We start from the raw sequence: 16,454 nt of genomic DNA on the forward strand, positions 1-16,454 counted from the left end.
TCAGGCCAGACTAGATCTTGAGTGGGTTAGCTTCTCCAAGAAACAGACTGATGATCTTGAGCTCTTTACCTAACCTCTCCACACATCACTTTCCTAAATGCAAATGGAGATTTCATGAACACCCATTCAGAAAGTTTCCATGAAATGATAAAGCATGTGAAAACATGTGTCACACACAGGTAGTCAATCAGTGTTGATCTCTTCCATGAAGCATACAATAGTTAATGTCTGTTGCATAGATTCTAAGAAATTCACTCAACAGTTGTGTGTCATTGTTAACAATCTAACAAATTGTTAACAATCTAACAAATTGTTATTACCAAAGTGCTATGAGATTTTCTTGAGAGTGTACTCTTTAGGTAGTGAGAGCTCAGAGACCTTTCTCAAGGTCAGACAAAGTAGTAACATCGTAATTTAGAGTTAAGAACCTGGAGTTTTTTTGTTTCTTTTCTTTTTCCAGCCAGTAACTTGACTACACAGAATCCTGACCACTCATTCATGAAACAAAATATATATCAAAAATTTGATGCAACATAGATTCTAACTGAAATATATTGTCTTGGGTTACATATCCTTAGAGTAATCTTTGTGTTTGCAGGACCTAATACCAGGCTGGCACTTCTCTGACAACTGGTTAACACCACTTCATCGGGTGATAACTAGTGGCAGCAGTCAACTTTTGGCGTCATATGTTTTGAGTTATTGGAACAAAAGTATGGATGATGCTATAACTAGTTGTAAAGGGCATAATGCTTGCAGGTATAATTTAAGAGAGGGGAAATGATGAGATATAGTTATTGGTGTTTTGTTAGTGTTAAAGGAACTTCTAACCTGTAGCAAGTGGGAAACAAGTTGTGAAGTTCCCTAGGGTTCTTATTCCATTTCAGAAATCAAAATTTTTTTCTTTTTCCTTTACTTGCCTGTATTCTTCTGAACCCATATTCCCCAGTATTAGTGGAAGCACCCGAATAATGGTCAGCTAAAAGGGGTCCAGGGAGAAGGGGGTAGAAAGTGAAGAGTCTAATAGACTCAAAATGTCCCCAAATCCTTAACTAAACATTTTCAGATGAAGAAGAATATTTTCTTCCTTTTTTGAGGGAATGTTTAAACCTTCTGAGGTTGACCCACCCACTCAGTCCACTGAGTATTAACTTGCTAAGAGTAAAAATTATACTTAATTTCCATAAGCTAGTAGGCAGAATATTACTGATGACAAGTTTCTACCTCTACCATATGAATTCTAATGAACTTTTTAAAAAGTAAAAACCTGAAAATATGATTTTTTATTTTCGTTTTTAAATTATAAGGTATTATTAGCAGAAATTAAAGAGATTAGAGATAAAAGCTATTAAAGAAAGCTAAGGGTAATAAAATTAAAAAAGCCAAGAGGAAAAAATATGTTTAATAGGATGACTATTTCATCTAAAAGGCAGTCTTTGCTGCATTGTATCTAAATCTGAACTTCTGCCTTAAACAATGGCTGACTTTACTATTGTGCTCCAGGGATCTGTGAACAAAAATGAGCTTGAATAATTATCAGCTCCAGCTAAACTTCATCGCCATAAGTGTTTACCTATACATTGTGTTTGGCTCTGACAGGAATACAGAATCAAGCTGAGGGCTTGATGTGTGGATTTTAGAATTTCTGGATAGTTTTGCCAGCCAGAGGAAGAAGAGAAGATTCTGAAACAAGGTCAGCAAGGACTTGACATTTCATTAAAAAACAGGCAGACACTGGAAGAACAGAAAGCTGTCTCAGATGAACACAGCCCACTCTTTCATTTGAGACGTAATACATTCTGCCCTTCAGAACACACACCATCTCCAAATTCAACACCTGTCCCACCCCACTGACATTCTAATAAGGCAAATGAGATTATTAGATTGGCCAAAACATAAACTCTGGAACAAAGAATTCTCCGTTGAGTTTGCGTAGCTCATGTAGCTTCTGAAGAAAAGAAAAACGTAGAAGATAAGAGTCTAAAAGGCTAGAAAAAGATTTTCTTTTCATTAAGAAGCAGGCCATCTTGCCTTTTTCTCTGAAAATTTCTGCAGTGGTTTTATTGTTTGAAATATACAAACAGATATATGAATATAATATTACTAATAAATTTATGTATTTATTGCTTCAATCTCCAAAGGATTTAGATCAAACAAAGCAAAACGGAACAAAATAAGATAATATATGAATTGAACACTGGTCTATGGAGGATTGACTGAACTGTGACTTGCTCAATTAAACCTTACTAGGAACTAATTCTTAGAAACGGGAAGTAAAACAAAGGACTGTGACATCTCAGAAGAAGGAAAAAGAAGCCCAATATTGAGTAAAGGTGCCAGGCTCATTCCATTTTGCCTCTTGATTAGAAAGCATCTCTCAGCATTACAAACAGCAACAGTTTAATAAAAGCATTCTGAGGTATGGGCTTTCAGAAATTAAATCCTAAATACCAGGCAAATAAAATGGTTCAGCACCATCCACCATCACCAGCCCTATGGTTTCCTTAGGGAAATGCCAATGACAGAACTTTAATTCCCATCCCCCAAGCAGGGCCACTGCCTTCTATCATCCACTTTTCTTTCTGTAAATCATTTTTGTCCACCATAAAAAGGATGTGTTTGGCTTTAGGAATTCAAATAAAATGCCCTCCTAAATTGCAAAAGTTTTACAACTGTAAAATTAGATCGCATTTAACAAGGCTCCCAATGTCTCTGGCATGAAATTATAGCATTTTTACAGATCAGATTACACAAACTCTTATTATATCTTTTAAATGAAGCAAACAAGATACAAACAGAAGTCATTCACACTACGTTATATCATTCTTGTCAAACTCTTGCACGCTTCCACATCAAGATGCTTCTAAAAAATTCCTCTTAAATGCTCTTAGGTAGGAATCTGAATTCCTAGAAAGCTGGCTTGCATTTTCCTTCTTACACACTATTCACAAAGGCCTGTTCATGAATTCCCAGGCTACCACTATGATTTCACAACTAGCCAGAATAAAAAATAAGAACTATACAGAACTTATTTACCCAGTAAGGCAAACCCTTATCTTTATTTGGCATGGCAGTAAAAAGGATGAAAAGTGTAATGGAAAGAAAGCTATGCAATAAAACCCTACCACAGATATTTCCAATGTAGCTTTAAACAAGAAAGGCACATTCTTCAAACCACTCTTATAGTACTCAGGGGGTAGCATTCTATTAAGACAAGTACTAAGACCATTTATTAACTCTAACTTGTAACCAGTAAACAATGAATCTGGAATACTACTGCTCAATTACCAACACACCAACCCTAAGGCAGGAGAATGAGAATCCAAGTCAGAATTCCTTTCAGAGGCTTCAGGATGAGTCAGTATCTCTGATGAACTTTAAAGACTATTCTAGACTTTCCATGTCTCAGTTTTCTCTCCTTCTGGCTCCTCAAAAAGCAGAAGAAAAACAGGGCCAGAGCACGTGCTTCCAAGTCCTGCCTATCAAGAGGGTTTAGAGCCTTCACGGAGATGAGCTGGGCTCATGAAACCAAAGCCCACATCCCCTTTAAAATGTTTATTATTCCCTGGCATTGGTGGGCTGCAAACTTCTCATCTGTCCCTTCATGAAGAAAAAGACCTGTGTGTGAGAGGAAAGAGGGAGTCTCTGGAGATGAAAAGGAGAAGTCCTGGGCAGACTAGTTCTTCTTAACACTCTCATTCACCACCATCAAATGTGATCCAGAAGGGCCTTTTACAGCAGGACAAAGGGCAAAAAGGTATTCTGGCAACACACCTGGAATCTCTTCCTGCAGTACTGAGAGGTGAGGTTATAAACAAGAACAAAACAACAAGTGAGGAAGTTGAGAAGCAAGCACAATACCAGTTGGGTCACCTGGAAAAATATTACCACCTTCTTCATCTGAGTTCAATACCTTATTAATGAAGCCTTCTAAGAGGCCCAGGTAAGAACAACTAGAGAGAGCATTCACACTCCACATGGGCTCAGGCTGGCAATGAGAAGAATTCTTACATGCCACGCAGGGCAACAATGAAGGGTTACCTGGGTTCATGCACAAAAAAGCCCATCAGGGCTCTCACTCTCTCAGTATGCCTTCAAACATATGTATTACAGATCCAGAGGAGCATGAATAAGCAAATTTGCATTCTTTCCAAAACTGTGGAGTTGAATAGCTTATTTCTTTCCAGTTAAAAGTGGAAGTTAGGTTAACGCAGTGAAATAAAATGTGGTTATAATGCCAGGCTTCCAAAGAACAGACGCACCCTACGTACTGCAACACAAGCAAATGGACTCAAACAACAGGAGTTATGCAGAATAAAAACTGTTGCCTTATAGCAATTGAAAACCTTAAAGAAATGAGAATGGAAATTTTTTTTTCCATAAACAAATCTTAAGAGGTACCAAATTAACCTTGAAGAAAGGCCACAATGAAAAGAAGAAAGAAGTAAATACTTGACAAACACCTACTCTGTGTCAGGGAGTGTACCCAGGGTATTTGACTCTGAGGGGTAAAGACTATTTTACATGAATTGAGGGTTAAAGACTGTTTACATGAATTTATCTGTGAAAACCTTCTGCCAGACCCTGAGAACCGCTGAACAACAAAGACCTTACTGCTGACGGCCTGACTTTCACCATCAGGACCGCCAAGGTGATGGCACCAAAGCTCCCCTGAAATAAACTCTGGTGATGCACTTGGAGGTGAATCACTGAGGCTTTTCTGGCATGCCACCCATAGTCCCTCCAAAGCACATTAGAGATTGGGGACGATGGTTCTGGACAGCAGAGAAGGCAGATACGCCACAGCATCAGTTCTGGATGTAGCTGGGGCCGGAAAAAGAGCACCCAACCAGAGTGGTAGAGGAAGCTTCTCACCCTTCTCTGCAACTGGTTTTCAGCAAAAAAGCAGAAACCTCTGTCACAGACCAGCAGGTGATTCTGATGGTTCCTTTAAGGCATCAATAGGTCTTGCTTTGAGATATTGTCATAGGAACAGCTAGAAAACCCTCAGCAACCTGCATTTTGATACCTATGACTTATTCTGAGTCCATCCAAAAATTTACCTGGGAAATGTACTCTCAAAATTAGACACATTGCAGTATCCAAAACAAACCACAGTCATAGACACAAAGCCTTAACATGTGCACTTATTATGCATTCACAAAGTTTTGGCTGGGAGAGACTGAATCCAGTCAATCCTAAAGAAGTGATAGAAACACGCAACTTTGAAATAATGAGCTTTGCCCTGATAATACACTCAGCAATTAGTTCCTAAACACAGTCAATCATCAACTTCAAGAAATGGTCCATGATGACACATACCCAGGGACCTTAATATTTCATGGAAACTTAATACCTGACCAAATATCAATACCCCAAGCAAGTTCTATGAGCACTTCATGATTCATGTGCTAAAATTCTATTAAACTGGTTAATTCTGGTAGAAATATTTCTTGACCAGTTAAAATATTCCTTAAATGTGAGATATTAGCACAGCCTAGCATTATTTTAAAATCAAGTTAATAGTTTTCCTTCAGTCTTCTTCTGGCAATTCAAAAAGACTTTAAAACCAGGAAAATTGATATTTAATGTCAGAAATGCATGTATGTCCTTCCCGAGGGAATCTTCCAATAAAAGAAAGGAAAACAGCAAAAAACAAATCCCATGTCTCCCTTTTCCTCTGACTCTTTGATTAAATATTTGCCAACCTCACAGCTCCTCTTTTTTCATGAAATGTTAGCATTTGTAACTATCTGCCTACTTGCTTTGCTGGCTTTCTTGCTTTGAGATGCTTTACATTAACAAGTAGTTTGCTATTGCATAACCATTACTCTCAGACAACAACATTTCGCTTTTTACATCTTTTACTTTTCACTCTCACTTGACACCAATATTCTTGTTCAAGACAAATCTGCATCTGGTAACTGTAATGGAATTTTAGAATTCTGAGTTGTACAATCTGAAGGGGGTATTGGTTACTCACCATATCCAGGAATGCCTTCTAAAGGGGAAATTATTCACATGCATCATGTTCACAGATCTTCTGTCATTAATATTCTCCTTGTCTCATATATTACATATAATGATTTTCATAGATGAATTCCAACACTCTGCTTTGAGTAGCAATCATGGGCGATTATTGCAACAAGTATTGAATTTCAAAAAAAATCCCTCCCCCCCAAAACAAATCACAAAGAAAGAAAGAAACAGACAAACAAAACCCAGCAACAACAAAAGCCCTTCCAGTATTTGAAGAGAGAAACCTCATAGAGTCCTGCAGGTATGGGTCCATCCATTTACGTTCCACTAGATAGTCAACACACTAAAATAACCAGTTCAGTAGCTAATCGTAAATGGTGCAAATATTGTCCTGGTACAATCCAACTGACTTGAGTGTGAATTAATGCATCCTCCCAGGAAGGGCTGTGGAATGTGGGAAAAGAGGAGTCAAAAGACAGTTTCTTGTTATCCTTGTTAAAGAAGTGTTGGAAGGGAAACGGAAAACTTCAGGTTGCTTTGCCATGCTGTCCTTTAGAAATAGATATTGCTTTTTCTTCTTTCTTAGGCACATATTCATGTGTGGTCACTTTAACACAGTGCTGCCTTCTGAGACGCGTCGGACAAAGACCCTGGGCAGAGGGGCTTACAAACCATGTACAATCAAAGCCAACTTCTTTCCCAAATCTCAGAATTGCTGGTTTTCAACTGCAAAAGTAGGAAGGCAATGAGAAATTTCTGCTTTGCTGGGTAGAATTACCATTAGCTACCATCATGACTTCAGAAGGTGCTGTCATGATGAAATTCATTTCTGCTGCCTAACCCCATAATAAGGCTGTCTGCTCTCTTTAAGTAAAATGACTAAGCTATTGATCCTTTCACTGCAGAATCCCATTTAATTTGTTATCAGAACCATGTGTGGGCTTTTCATATTTTGCCTTGGAAAGAAATGAATTTCACAGCTGCAGGTCAGACGTTGTCTAAGAATTTCTTCCCCCCCCTCCCCCGTTTTCTTCTCTTTTTTTTCTCTCTCTTTCACCCCAATTAATTCAGTCCCCCAATAGGTGTCATTTACTGTGATGCTCTGACATCTTCTGAAAGAATCTCATGCCCAAGCTATACAGACCTTGCATGCTTTTAAAACACAATGGCAATAGGCTCCTGCTGGAGTCCCCCAGCGCCGAATTTCCAGCAGAACCTTTGTAATCGCTGCAGCAGCCTCGTCTGCCCCAGGCTGTGTCTCCCCAGCTCTGAGCAGCTCAGGACACTTGCAGGCTCCGTGGTACTGTACATTAACTCTGCAGCAGCCCAGCTCGGCTGCAGAGACTGCTGCCTGACAAGGGATGTGCTGGCGTCAAGGGGGCCCTCTAGGTGGGTTCCCAGACACTGCAGAACCGACGCGCTCCTTGCTAGCCTCCAAGGAAGAGCGAACAAAAGGGGTTAAGAGGAAAAGCTCGCTTTGAAAGAGCAGATTTCTTTCAGCAAGTAATTACCAAGCAAGAAAAGCTCAGCGGTAGGGAGCCTGTAAATAATCTCGCAAGGGAAATGACACCTTGAACAAACAGATATTATTACGGAAGAAGGCTTTCTCCCTCGTTACCCCGAAGAAAGGAAAAGGAATCAAAGAAGTCAGAGAAAATGTGCACATGGCAGGGTTTGGTCAATTTGAGTTCTTTTTTTAAAGAACAAAAATAGCGGGGTGGGGAGGTCTTATGTGCTTGATGACTTGTGATCATTTAGCTTACAGATGACCATATGGTGATTTTCGGAAAGGAAATACCGTGGAAACTAGTTCTGCGGAAGTCAGTTACACTTCACTTGCAATTGCGCATGTCATAAAGCTGCTTGTTTGATCAGGGGGGTGTGTACATTTGAGGAGGGCTGAGATAAAGCCTTGCAATGTGGGCAGTTGACACTTTGCATTTCCTCGAGCCAACCCTTTGTTGCAAAAATTGTGTTCCATAATCCCCTGAAAGCACCCCATCACTGTTGATGCCATTTTGGAGCAAAAATAAATTAGTATACTCTCCTAATAGTAGGTTGGTGCTTACATGATGTTTGTTTGAAATCAGTAGGGGAATGGACTTTATAACGGCAGTGTACTCAATATTAATGTATCACTTTTAACTTGGTATTTAAAAAGTCTGTTTTGCAATTGCTTAACATTAAATGGAATACTCTCAACACAATATACCATGCTCTTATCTTTAGTTAAGATTTCCCTAGTGAGGCCCTGTCATTGAAGAAAACATTACTCAAGGGTTGGGGAGGGGTGGGCATGTTCCACAATTTCAAAACCAAGTACACAGAAACCTATTTATTTTTGGAAAACTTCCATGATTTGCGGAGTTTTCATTTTCATCAAATCATGACCCCAGGGGAAACATTCCTGGGAGGAGGAAGGATCGGGTGATTGCTTTAAAAGCAGTTTCAACTTGGTTCAGAAAGATGGTACAGCAACATAAAAGGAACATCAGAATACCTGCAGGGCTTTCCTGCAGCCTAGGCAAGTTCCTTACGACCTCTTTAGGGGTGCACAGGTGGTTCAGTGGTTAGAATGCCCGCCTTCCATGTGGGAGACCGGGGTTTGGTTCCCAGACCAGGCACCCCATTCCCCACCCCACCCCAAAAAAGAGAGATAACCCTTTATCTAAAGGAATACATCTTCTTCATAAGGTCATTTGTTATTCTGACCCAGAAAGCTTCAGTCTGAATGGCTTTTGAACAACATTTCAGTGCTTTGAAACAAGCATCACAAGGCAACTCAAAATTAGATATTTAAGTGATAATAGTAATAGCTAGCAGTACTTATGATGTCCCAGGACCTGTTCAATGTGCTTTACATTAGTATCTCATTTAATTCTCAAAGCAACCCTATTAGGTAAGGATTATTATTGTCTTCCCTGTCGAACAGATGAGGAACTTGAGGTCCCCAGGTGTTAAGTAATTTGCGTGAAGTCAAACATCTAGTAAGGGTCAGGATCTGAACCAAAGCCCAGAGCTTGAGGTAAAGCCACTTCCGTTCACTGCCTCTATAATAATAATAAGCCACCTTGCATTAATATTATGCCTTCTAAAAAATATTGTGTGCATGATTTTAACCTCACTGAATCATGCTGAAAAGAATAAGCCATTTAATACGCCAAAGTTTAAGATGAATCTCCAAAATGATAAGGGATTCTTTATCATCATATATGATTTGAGCAGTAAATTTGGAAGAGAATTCAGATTATTTTACTCAGTCTAGTGTTCTTTAATGATGATGGACATGAACTATTTCAAATCCAACACTTAGTCCCTAAACTATAGAAGTAGGTCTCCATGGAAAATAGCTAATAGAAAGATGGAAATGGATACAATCTCATTTTCCCTTATGGAAAATGCCATTTATTTGAGTTATCCTTATTTTTTAGTCCATTCGATTCCTCTCTCCATATGCCAAAATTTTACTAATGGGTGATAGGATAGCAATTAAAACATAGCTCAATATTCAATCTTGTTAGCTACGATTGCATTTGTGGGCAATAATATAAGCAAAACACTTTGTAAATTAAAAAGACACAAATGATTTAAGAATTAGGTTACAAAAAGGAGATGTAAAGGCAAAAGATTTTCAAGCTAAGAAGAGTTTTCCCCAGAGCATGTTTACATCTTTTTTTTTTTTTTCACATGGGCAGGCACTGGGAATCGAACCCGGGTCCTCGGGCATGGCAGGCAAGCATTCTTGCCTGCTAAGCCATCATGGTCCACCCACCAGAGCATGTTTAAAGGGAACTTTGCTTCTATTTTTTTTTCACTTTTATACATTCAACTATCTAAAATAAACTATAACAAATTATGATGAAAGGAAAATACAACTGAGAAGCCATGATCAACAGTGGAAAACCCAAATTTTTGCTCAAAAAATAAGAAAAACGTAATTTACTTCACAGCTAAATACACATAAATAAACAATCCTAAATTGAGTATTCTTACAGACTCATGAAAACAAATACACAAGAATGGACTTGTTTATAAGATAGAAATAGTTTATTTCTAGCATTTTTTAAATGTTTGTTAGAAACAGGGTCTTAAGAGTTATGACCATAAACACTAATGCTTCATCAACATGTAGCCTTCAAGAAATAACATTTGGGCAGAATAGGTCTGTAAATTTAAAAACAATTCCTCAAGGATGTATAATGTTGACAAAGTAGAGACATAAGTATCTTTTTCTTTTTTCCTACTACAAGGAAAATCATTCATTCTTGGAATGCAGAGAAATACCAGGAGTTTTCATAAGAGACATCCTAGCCCCATTATTTCAATCCATAAAGCACTGATAATTATAAGGAGGCAGCCATAGGTTGGTACAACCTTAGTGAGGCCACGGTAACTAGAGAGTAGCCTCAGCTCTACCAAGACAAAAGCTTTCTTTTATTTTTATTTTTTCCATAGCAAGTACAAGAGTCATCAGCCTTTCAGGGATGGAGTCACATTAAACACTTTCATATGAAACTGATGTTCAACAAAACAAACAAACATAAACCAGAATGTCCATATATTGATAAAGAAAGAAACCATCTCAGAGCAAACTGGACTGGAATACTCTAATGGGCATTTTCACCACCATTTGTTGAGTACACTCAGAATCAGGGCAAAAGCTAATAGCTGGTCAGTATGCCATGTCTTAAAGCTCCAGTAATTGAGCTTTTCAGCCATTGGCTGGGGGTTGTTTGCTCGCAGGGATGATGGTTTTCAAACTCAGTTCCCAGGAACACTATGGTTTTGCATGCTACCTCAGGCCAAGGGAGGGGGGTAAAAGAGAAGCTAGGCACATTTTAGTGTTTCAACTAGAGACCCCTGCTTCTACCTGTTTGATCTCAAAATTTTGTCAGAAAAAGTGAGTCAGCTTCTTAAGCAAGGTTCATAAAAACTTAATACTAATGAGGTAGGGTTAGAATTAGGGCCGGTGGCTGGATAAGCAAAAGGCAAATAAATTCCAAGAAGCAGTCAGGCCTCAAGGAGAAAGATATTTTGGGGAAGAACAGCAATAAACAGTACTGGGGACCAAAAGACCCCACCTGAGTAAGTCATCTGCAGAGAAGGCTGGAGCCAGCCAACCCCGCCTGAGCGAGTCATCAGCCACCAACCAGCCACAGATGAGGGAAAAGGGGAGGGCAGTAAAATAGTTCATAAAAATTATGAAAAGAACAAGAAGCTAGAAAAGCAGTTTGCTCCACAGCATCGGGGCTCTTGCTTCTTACCCCTCTTTTGTTGGGACAGTGGCCCCATGTCCTCTCACATGCATTTTTTTTTTTTTTTGGCATGGGCAGGCACCTGGAATCAAACAGCAGGTGAGAACTCTGCCAGCTGAGCCATCGTGGCCCGCCCCACGTGCATTCTTAATAATCCTCCTACCTGCTTACTCAATTCGGGCTGTACCTTTGCATTCTTTCTCAAAGCATGGGCCAACAATCTGGAAGCAAAGCCCAGCAACATTAGGGTACAGAATTCACTCGTTCTAGGCAAATTCTTAGGCTTGGAATAAGATTCTAGACTTCTAGTTCTCCAACCCCCTTCAATTAACCACCGGGTATAACACACATGACTAAATTTTACCTTTATGCTAATACAAACATAATAGAAGTAAAGCCACACCCTAGAGTCTGAACCTGGTGTTCCTTAACACTTTAGTCACCTGTCACTTATCAGTTATGGAGGGTGTGATGACGTACTTCGCCGAGGCCAGCTGCATTTTTAGAATGTCACTTGAATTTCAAGTGCTAAGGCATATCTCTCCTGTCACCACCACATTCTGCTATATTAATATAACGTATATCTATGCTTCTCTTTTAAGTAACTTATATGGAACAAAATTGAAACTCCTCTAGATTTAGATGTGAAATGACAATGACCTAAAATGTGCTCTTTTATTAATCTCAGGTGGATAGTTATCACCGGCTCAGATATTTTTGGAAAGTGTTCCGTTCTTTCAGAGACTGCATCATTTTCACCTTTTGTTTACATAAGTAAACATTTGGTCCCTCTAGTCTACATTTTGGATTTATTTCAATATAGTAACATATACAAATACCTCTACATACCTTTTTAAAACACATGTCCATATCAGTAGCATTAATGTGTTCTATCCAAGGAAAAAAGAAGCTATAATCATTTGGATATCTTGCCCAACATCAGAAAAGCTATATATTTTTCAAATTTCTTATAAAAAGATGGTATTCCTGTGCTTTAATACATGTATGTATGTATGTATATATGTATGTTCTCTCACATGCATTCTTTCTTCGTTTTTTTTTTTTTTTTTTTTTTGCCATGGGCAGGTAACGGGAACCGAACCAGGGTCTCCAGCACAGCAGGCAAGAACTCTGCCACTGACACTGTTGATGGCCCATCACATGCATTCTTAATAAACTTCCTACCTGCTCTGCCTAGAATGAGTGAATTCTGTACCCTAATGTTGCCAAATTCTGCTTCCACTGACATGTATATTTACATACTTTTGAACATTTTGAAAATTTCTTATCCATATCATCAATTAATAAATGGATAAAAGTGGAATTCCCACATGTAAAATGAAACCCAATATGACTCGCTTCCCTTTCTCACACCCATGAAAGGAAAAGAACATTCAAGAACAACTCCTCTCTCCCCTGTTCTAGAAAACCAAGCCCTCTGAGAAGGGACTGTGACTTCCTCTGTGTATTTGTAACACCAAAACTGTTGTTGGCACTCAGTAAATGTTAACTAACTGCAATGTTGAGCATGATGACTTCTCACTTTTGGCAAGTTCTTGCAAAGTCTGAAGGCATTGCTGTTCAGAACATTTAAAATGGAAATAAGACGAGACCTTCATGACGTCACAGTTTCAAGTGCTAAGAGTTGGGGAACCGAGTTATGTTTTCGGCAGGTCACTGTACATTCAATTTCTGTATCCTTATAAGCAAGGATACAAAAACTATTTTAAAATTTAAAAAGATATCCATTAAAAATTTAATTCGATCACCTAAAACCAACAGATACTTTGTTGGAATTTTTCACAGTTTGATTAAAATAACAACTCATTTTTACATCATGTAGCCTAAGCTTAAGTCTTCTAATGACAAATAAATGCATTTATAAAACTATTCTCATATCATTAAATATAATATATTTTATAGTTGGAAAATTTCGAATGCGTGCTAACTTCCATTTTCAATATTTTTGGGAGAGGTATTAGGAAAACTAAGACAGAACACAGAGAAGATACCTAATAGTTACTATTCAAAAATTGAAATGAAATGTGGGGGAAAAAAATCCACAGAAAGTTTTATGAGAAAAATGTAGATTTTATATTCTGTTTTCAAGTCTCAAGATTAATTTAAGGTCCTGCCATTTACATCGTGTGTAATTTTCACCAAATCACTAAACCTCTTTGAGACTCAATTTCCTTATCTGTAATATAGTTATAACAAATCTGTGACATTATAATTTTCAACTTATTTATACAAATTTTATGGAAAAAATGCTTTATAATGCAAAGATAGATCTTTAAATGTTGTTCACAATACAATTTTTAAATTTTCACATTAAAAATGTAATAGAAATATATAGTTCCTTCCTTTGATCTGCAATTTACTCAAAACAAATACAACATAAAGAGAAAAAACACAAGTGAAATTATGTTGAAGTCCCTTCTGAAATGGAATATTTCATGTTTATTTCAATTTAAAAAATCTCGAGTAGTAAGATAATGCCTATCTTAAAAATTATCCATGTTTATGAAATAGCTTGGAATTCCTAAGAATAATTAAAAAGAACTGAGTTGGGAAAATGTCTAAAATAATACTAAATGGCAAAAGAAAATTTGTTTGCAGAATAATTACTAAGTCGAACATCAATTTATGAATGTAAACCTTTGAGTTTGAGTGCATGCTCAATGTGTTTATGTGTTAATATTTACGTGGATGCAAAGGTTAGAAGCAGAAAGTTACACCAAACTACTAACAGTAATTACCTCTGGAATAAGAAAGCAGGAGTGTGCAGTGTCAAAAAAGGATATTCACATTTTACTTTATATTTTCCTGGATCAACTAATCTTTTACATGAAATCAGATTCATGCATTACTTGTATAATTAAACAGTAGTAGAGAAAATTACATTTCTTATCTAGTAAGGAAAAATAGTCATTTGTAGTTGACATCTACATATTGAAATGCTAAACCCAAGCCTCTAATGCTGGCTAGATACAATCTCTGAGAGTCTTGAAAATGTTAACCTCAAACCTCCAAGCTGTATAGTCAAATTCAAAATATATATGCAAGACCTCCAACATTCCACTAGTATTGGTGGGTAAAACTATATGAGTGAAAAATAGAAATGAATAGCTGATTTATTATTTTTCCAAGACCATATAAATAGTGGCTGGGGCCAGAAGTTATATTCATTAGGAGTTAGAACTATTCACATTAAAGCTGTGTTTACTTACAAAATGAAAAATTGGCTCAAACACACTGATAACACTATGTGTGTTTGGTCTACCCCAGGTGAAATATGTGGATCTGCAAGTACCTAGATTTTGCCTGACTTCCCCACAACTTTCAATCCAGAAAGCAGTTCCCGAACAGAGGTGAGTATTACACAATCATACCCAGCATGGTCAGGCCAAGAATGCTCCTATTTTCTTTTATTCTTAAAAATGATCTTATTTTAAGTAAGCATAGATGGCCTTTTTGACATCACCCCTAACTGATTAGATGTATGGAAAACAACGTTTCCTCCTTGACAATTTAATCTGCTCGTTGACAGTTCTGTCACTCATTTTCCCAGTTAAAAAGTAACATAATTATTCATCTTTCCCACCTGGAACATGACCAATTTTCACTCAGTTTCAAAATTATAGGTATCAAAATATATATCATAGTAATGTCAATAGATTCTATTTCCTTTAGTTCATGATTGCTTGAAATGAAAGTAATCTTCCATAATTTTCTCAAGAATGTTTATTTTGACACTCATTTTGCAATCTATTTATAAATTCTGAACTTTACCACACAGCTTCTTCTTCAACACATGCAACACCATTTAAAGGTTCTTTTTTGAAATGAACTTTATTATTTCATCTAAAAAGCCATGTATCGCAGGTTGAATTATGCACTCCGACAGACACATTCTTAATTTTAATCCATATCCCTGTGGGTGTGGCTCAATATAAATAGAACCTCTTAAAACGTTATTTCTGGCTGAAACAAGGCCAACTGAATGGGGGTGGGTCTTAATCTGGATTGCTGGAGCCTTAAAAACAGAACCATGAAGTCACAGCAGACAGAAAGAAAAGAAGCCTGCACAGAATTCTACAGACTTTGTGAGAAATCAAGCCTTGCAAGTGTCTTGATTTGGACTTCTAGCTTTCAAATCATGGGCCAATAAATTCCTGCTGTTTAAGTCCATCGGTTGTATACTATTTCTCATAGCAGCCTGAAAATACCCTGCAAGTTCATCAGGGAAAATGTAAGATCACACAGGAAAACACGTAAGAAACAAGCCACCAAGATTCCTACTGCTAACAGAAGACGCAGTGTATTTCCAGGTTTTTTTTCATCCTAGGTATATCGGGTCTACTACAGATTTCTTTGTAAGAGCATTTTAATTTGACTCTGAATTTGGTGAAAAGCACTACCCTGAGAAAAAGCTTTATTATTTTCCAAGGGACATATGGTAAAGAAATTAGTCAAACCTTCCCACTTTTACAGGTTTATTTGGGTGAGCAGTTCAATCAAATGTGTTTTACAGGGATAATTGTTTTCCTTAAAATCCTTATGATGCATTTTTACCAATGGAGAGTTTCAAGAAGCTATTCATTTACACTTTTCCGTTCCAAACTCCTTACTTTTGATCCATCTTTGAGTCTGTTGTTATATTTCTTTAAAAAAAAAATATGATAGCTACACATCTATTACAGAGGTAATATAAAGCAGATTTATATCCTAGGCCCAGGTAAATCTAAGAAATTATTTTTAACTTCTTTTAGAATGAAATAGGATAGATGGTCTACTATTTATATTTTCAATCCAGTATACCGGTTCTTTGATATTCTGACAATAAAAACAGCTCTGATTCTTAATGTTTTTATTTTTTTGTCATTTTTGATGGTATCTTTTTATAGTGATTTTAATAGGAAGTTGAAATGGATTCATTAAAGGCTACATCAAAAGCTGCAAGTCAGATGCCATTTAAAATCTAAAGCCCACCACCACTATATCCAATGTACACATACACACACGCACACCATTCACAGTCAATAGAACTATGTTAAAGCAAATATGACTATACTTACAAAGATACAAACACACACACACACACACACACACACAAGTGTTGGTATTTCAATCTTGTGTTTAAAAAATGGGGTAGTAAGATACCCGTAAAGTCATCATTTAAATAGATGGTTAAAGATCATCACTATAATGCAAATATAT

The 16,454-nt window shown here is 37.3% G+C and overlaps 1 protein-coding gene across 19 annotated transcripts in view; it reads right to left on the reverse strand.

Moving 5' to 3' along the window:
* PDE4D (phosphodiesterase 4D) overlaps positions 1-16,454 on the reverse strand; it is a 1,724,553-nt gene that overhangs the window by 644,775 nt on the left and 1,063,324 nt on the right. Inside the window, exons 1-2 of one of the 19 annotated variants that reach the window (XM_077117226.1) lie at positions 7,124-13,559; positions 5,984-6,705 (exon numbers count right to left, since the gene is read on the reverse strand). The exons of 17 other annotated variants lie outside the window; for them this stretch is intronic. In XM_077117226.1, the coding sequence (XP_076973341.1) occupies positions 5,984-6,030 (47 nt within the window). In that variant the 5' untranslated portion in view covers positions 6,031-6,705; positions 7,124-13,559. Of the gene's footprint in view, positions 1-5,983; positions 13,560-16,454 lie in introns of those variants that run through there. One more of the 19 variants, XM_077117225.1, reaches the window with a different exon arrangement.

The sequence above is a fragment of the Tamandua tetradactyla genome, chromosome 9 (assembly GCF_023851605.1).
Source record: "Tamandua tetradactyla isolate mTamTet1 chromosome 9, mTamTet1.pri, whole genome shotgun sequence".
Lineage (NCBI taxonomy): Eukaryota > Metazoa > Chordata > Mammalia > Pilosa > Myrmecophagidae > Tamandua > Tamandua tetradactyla.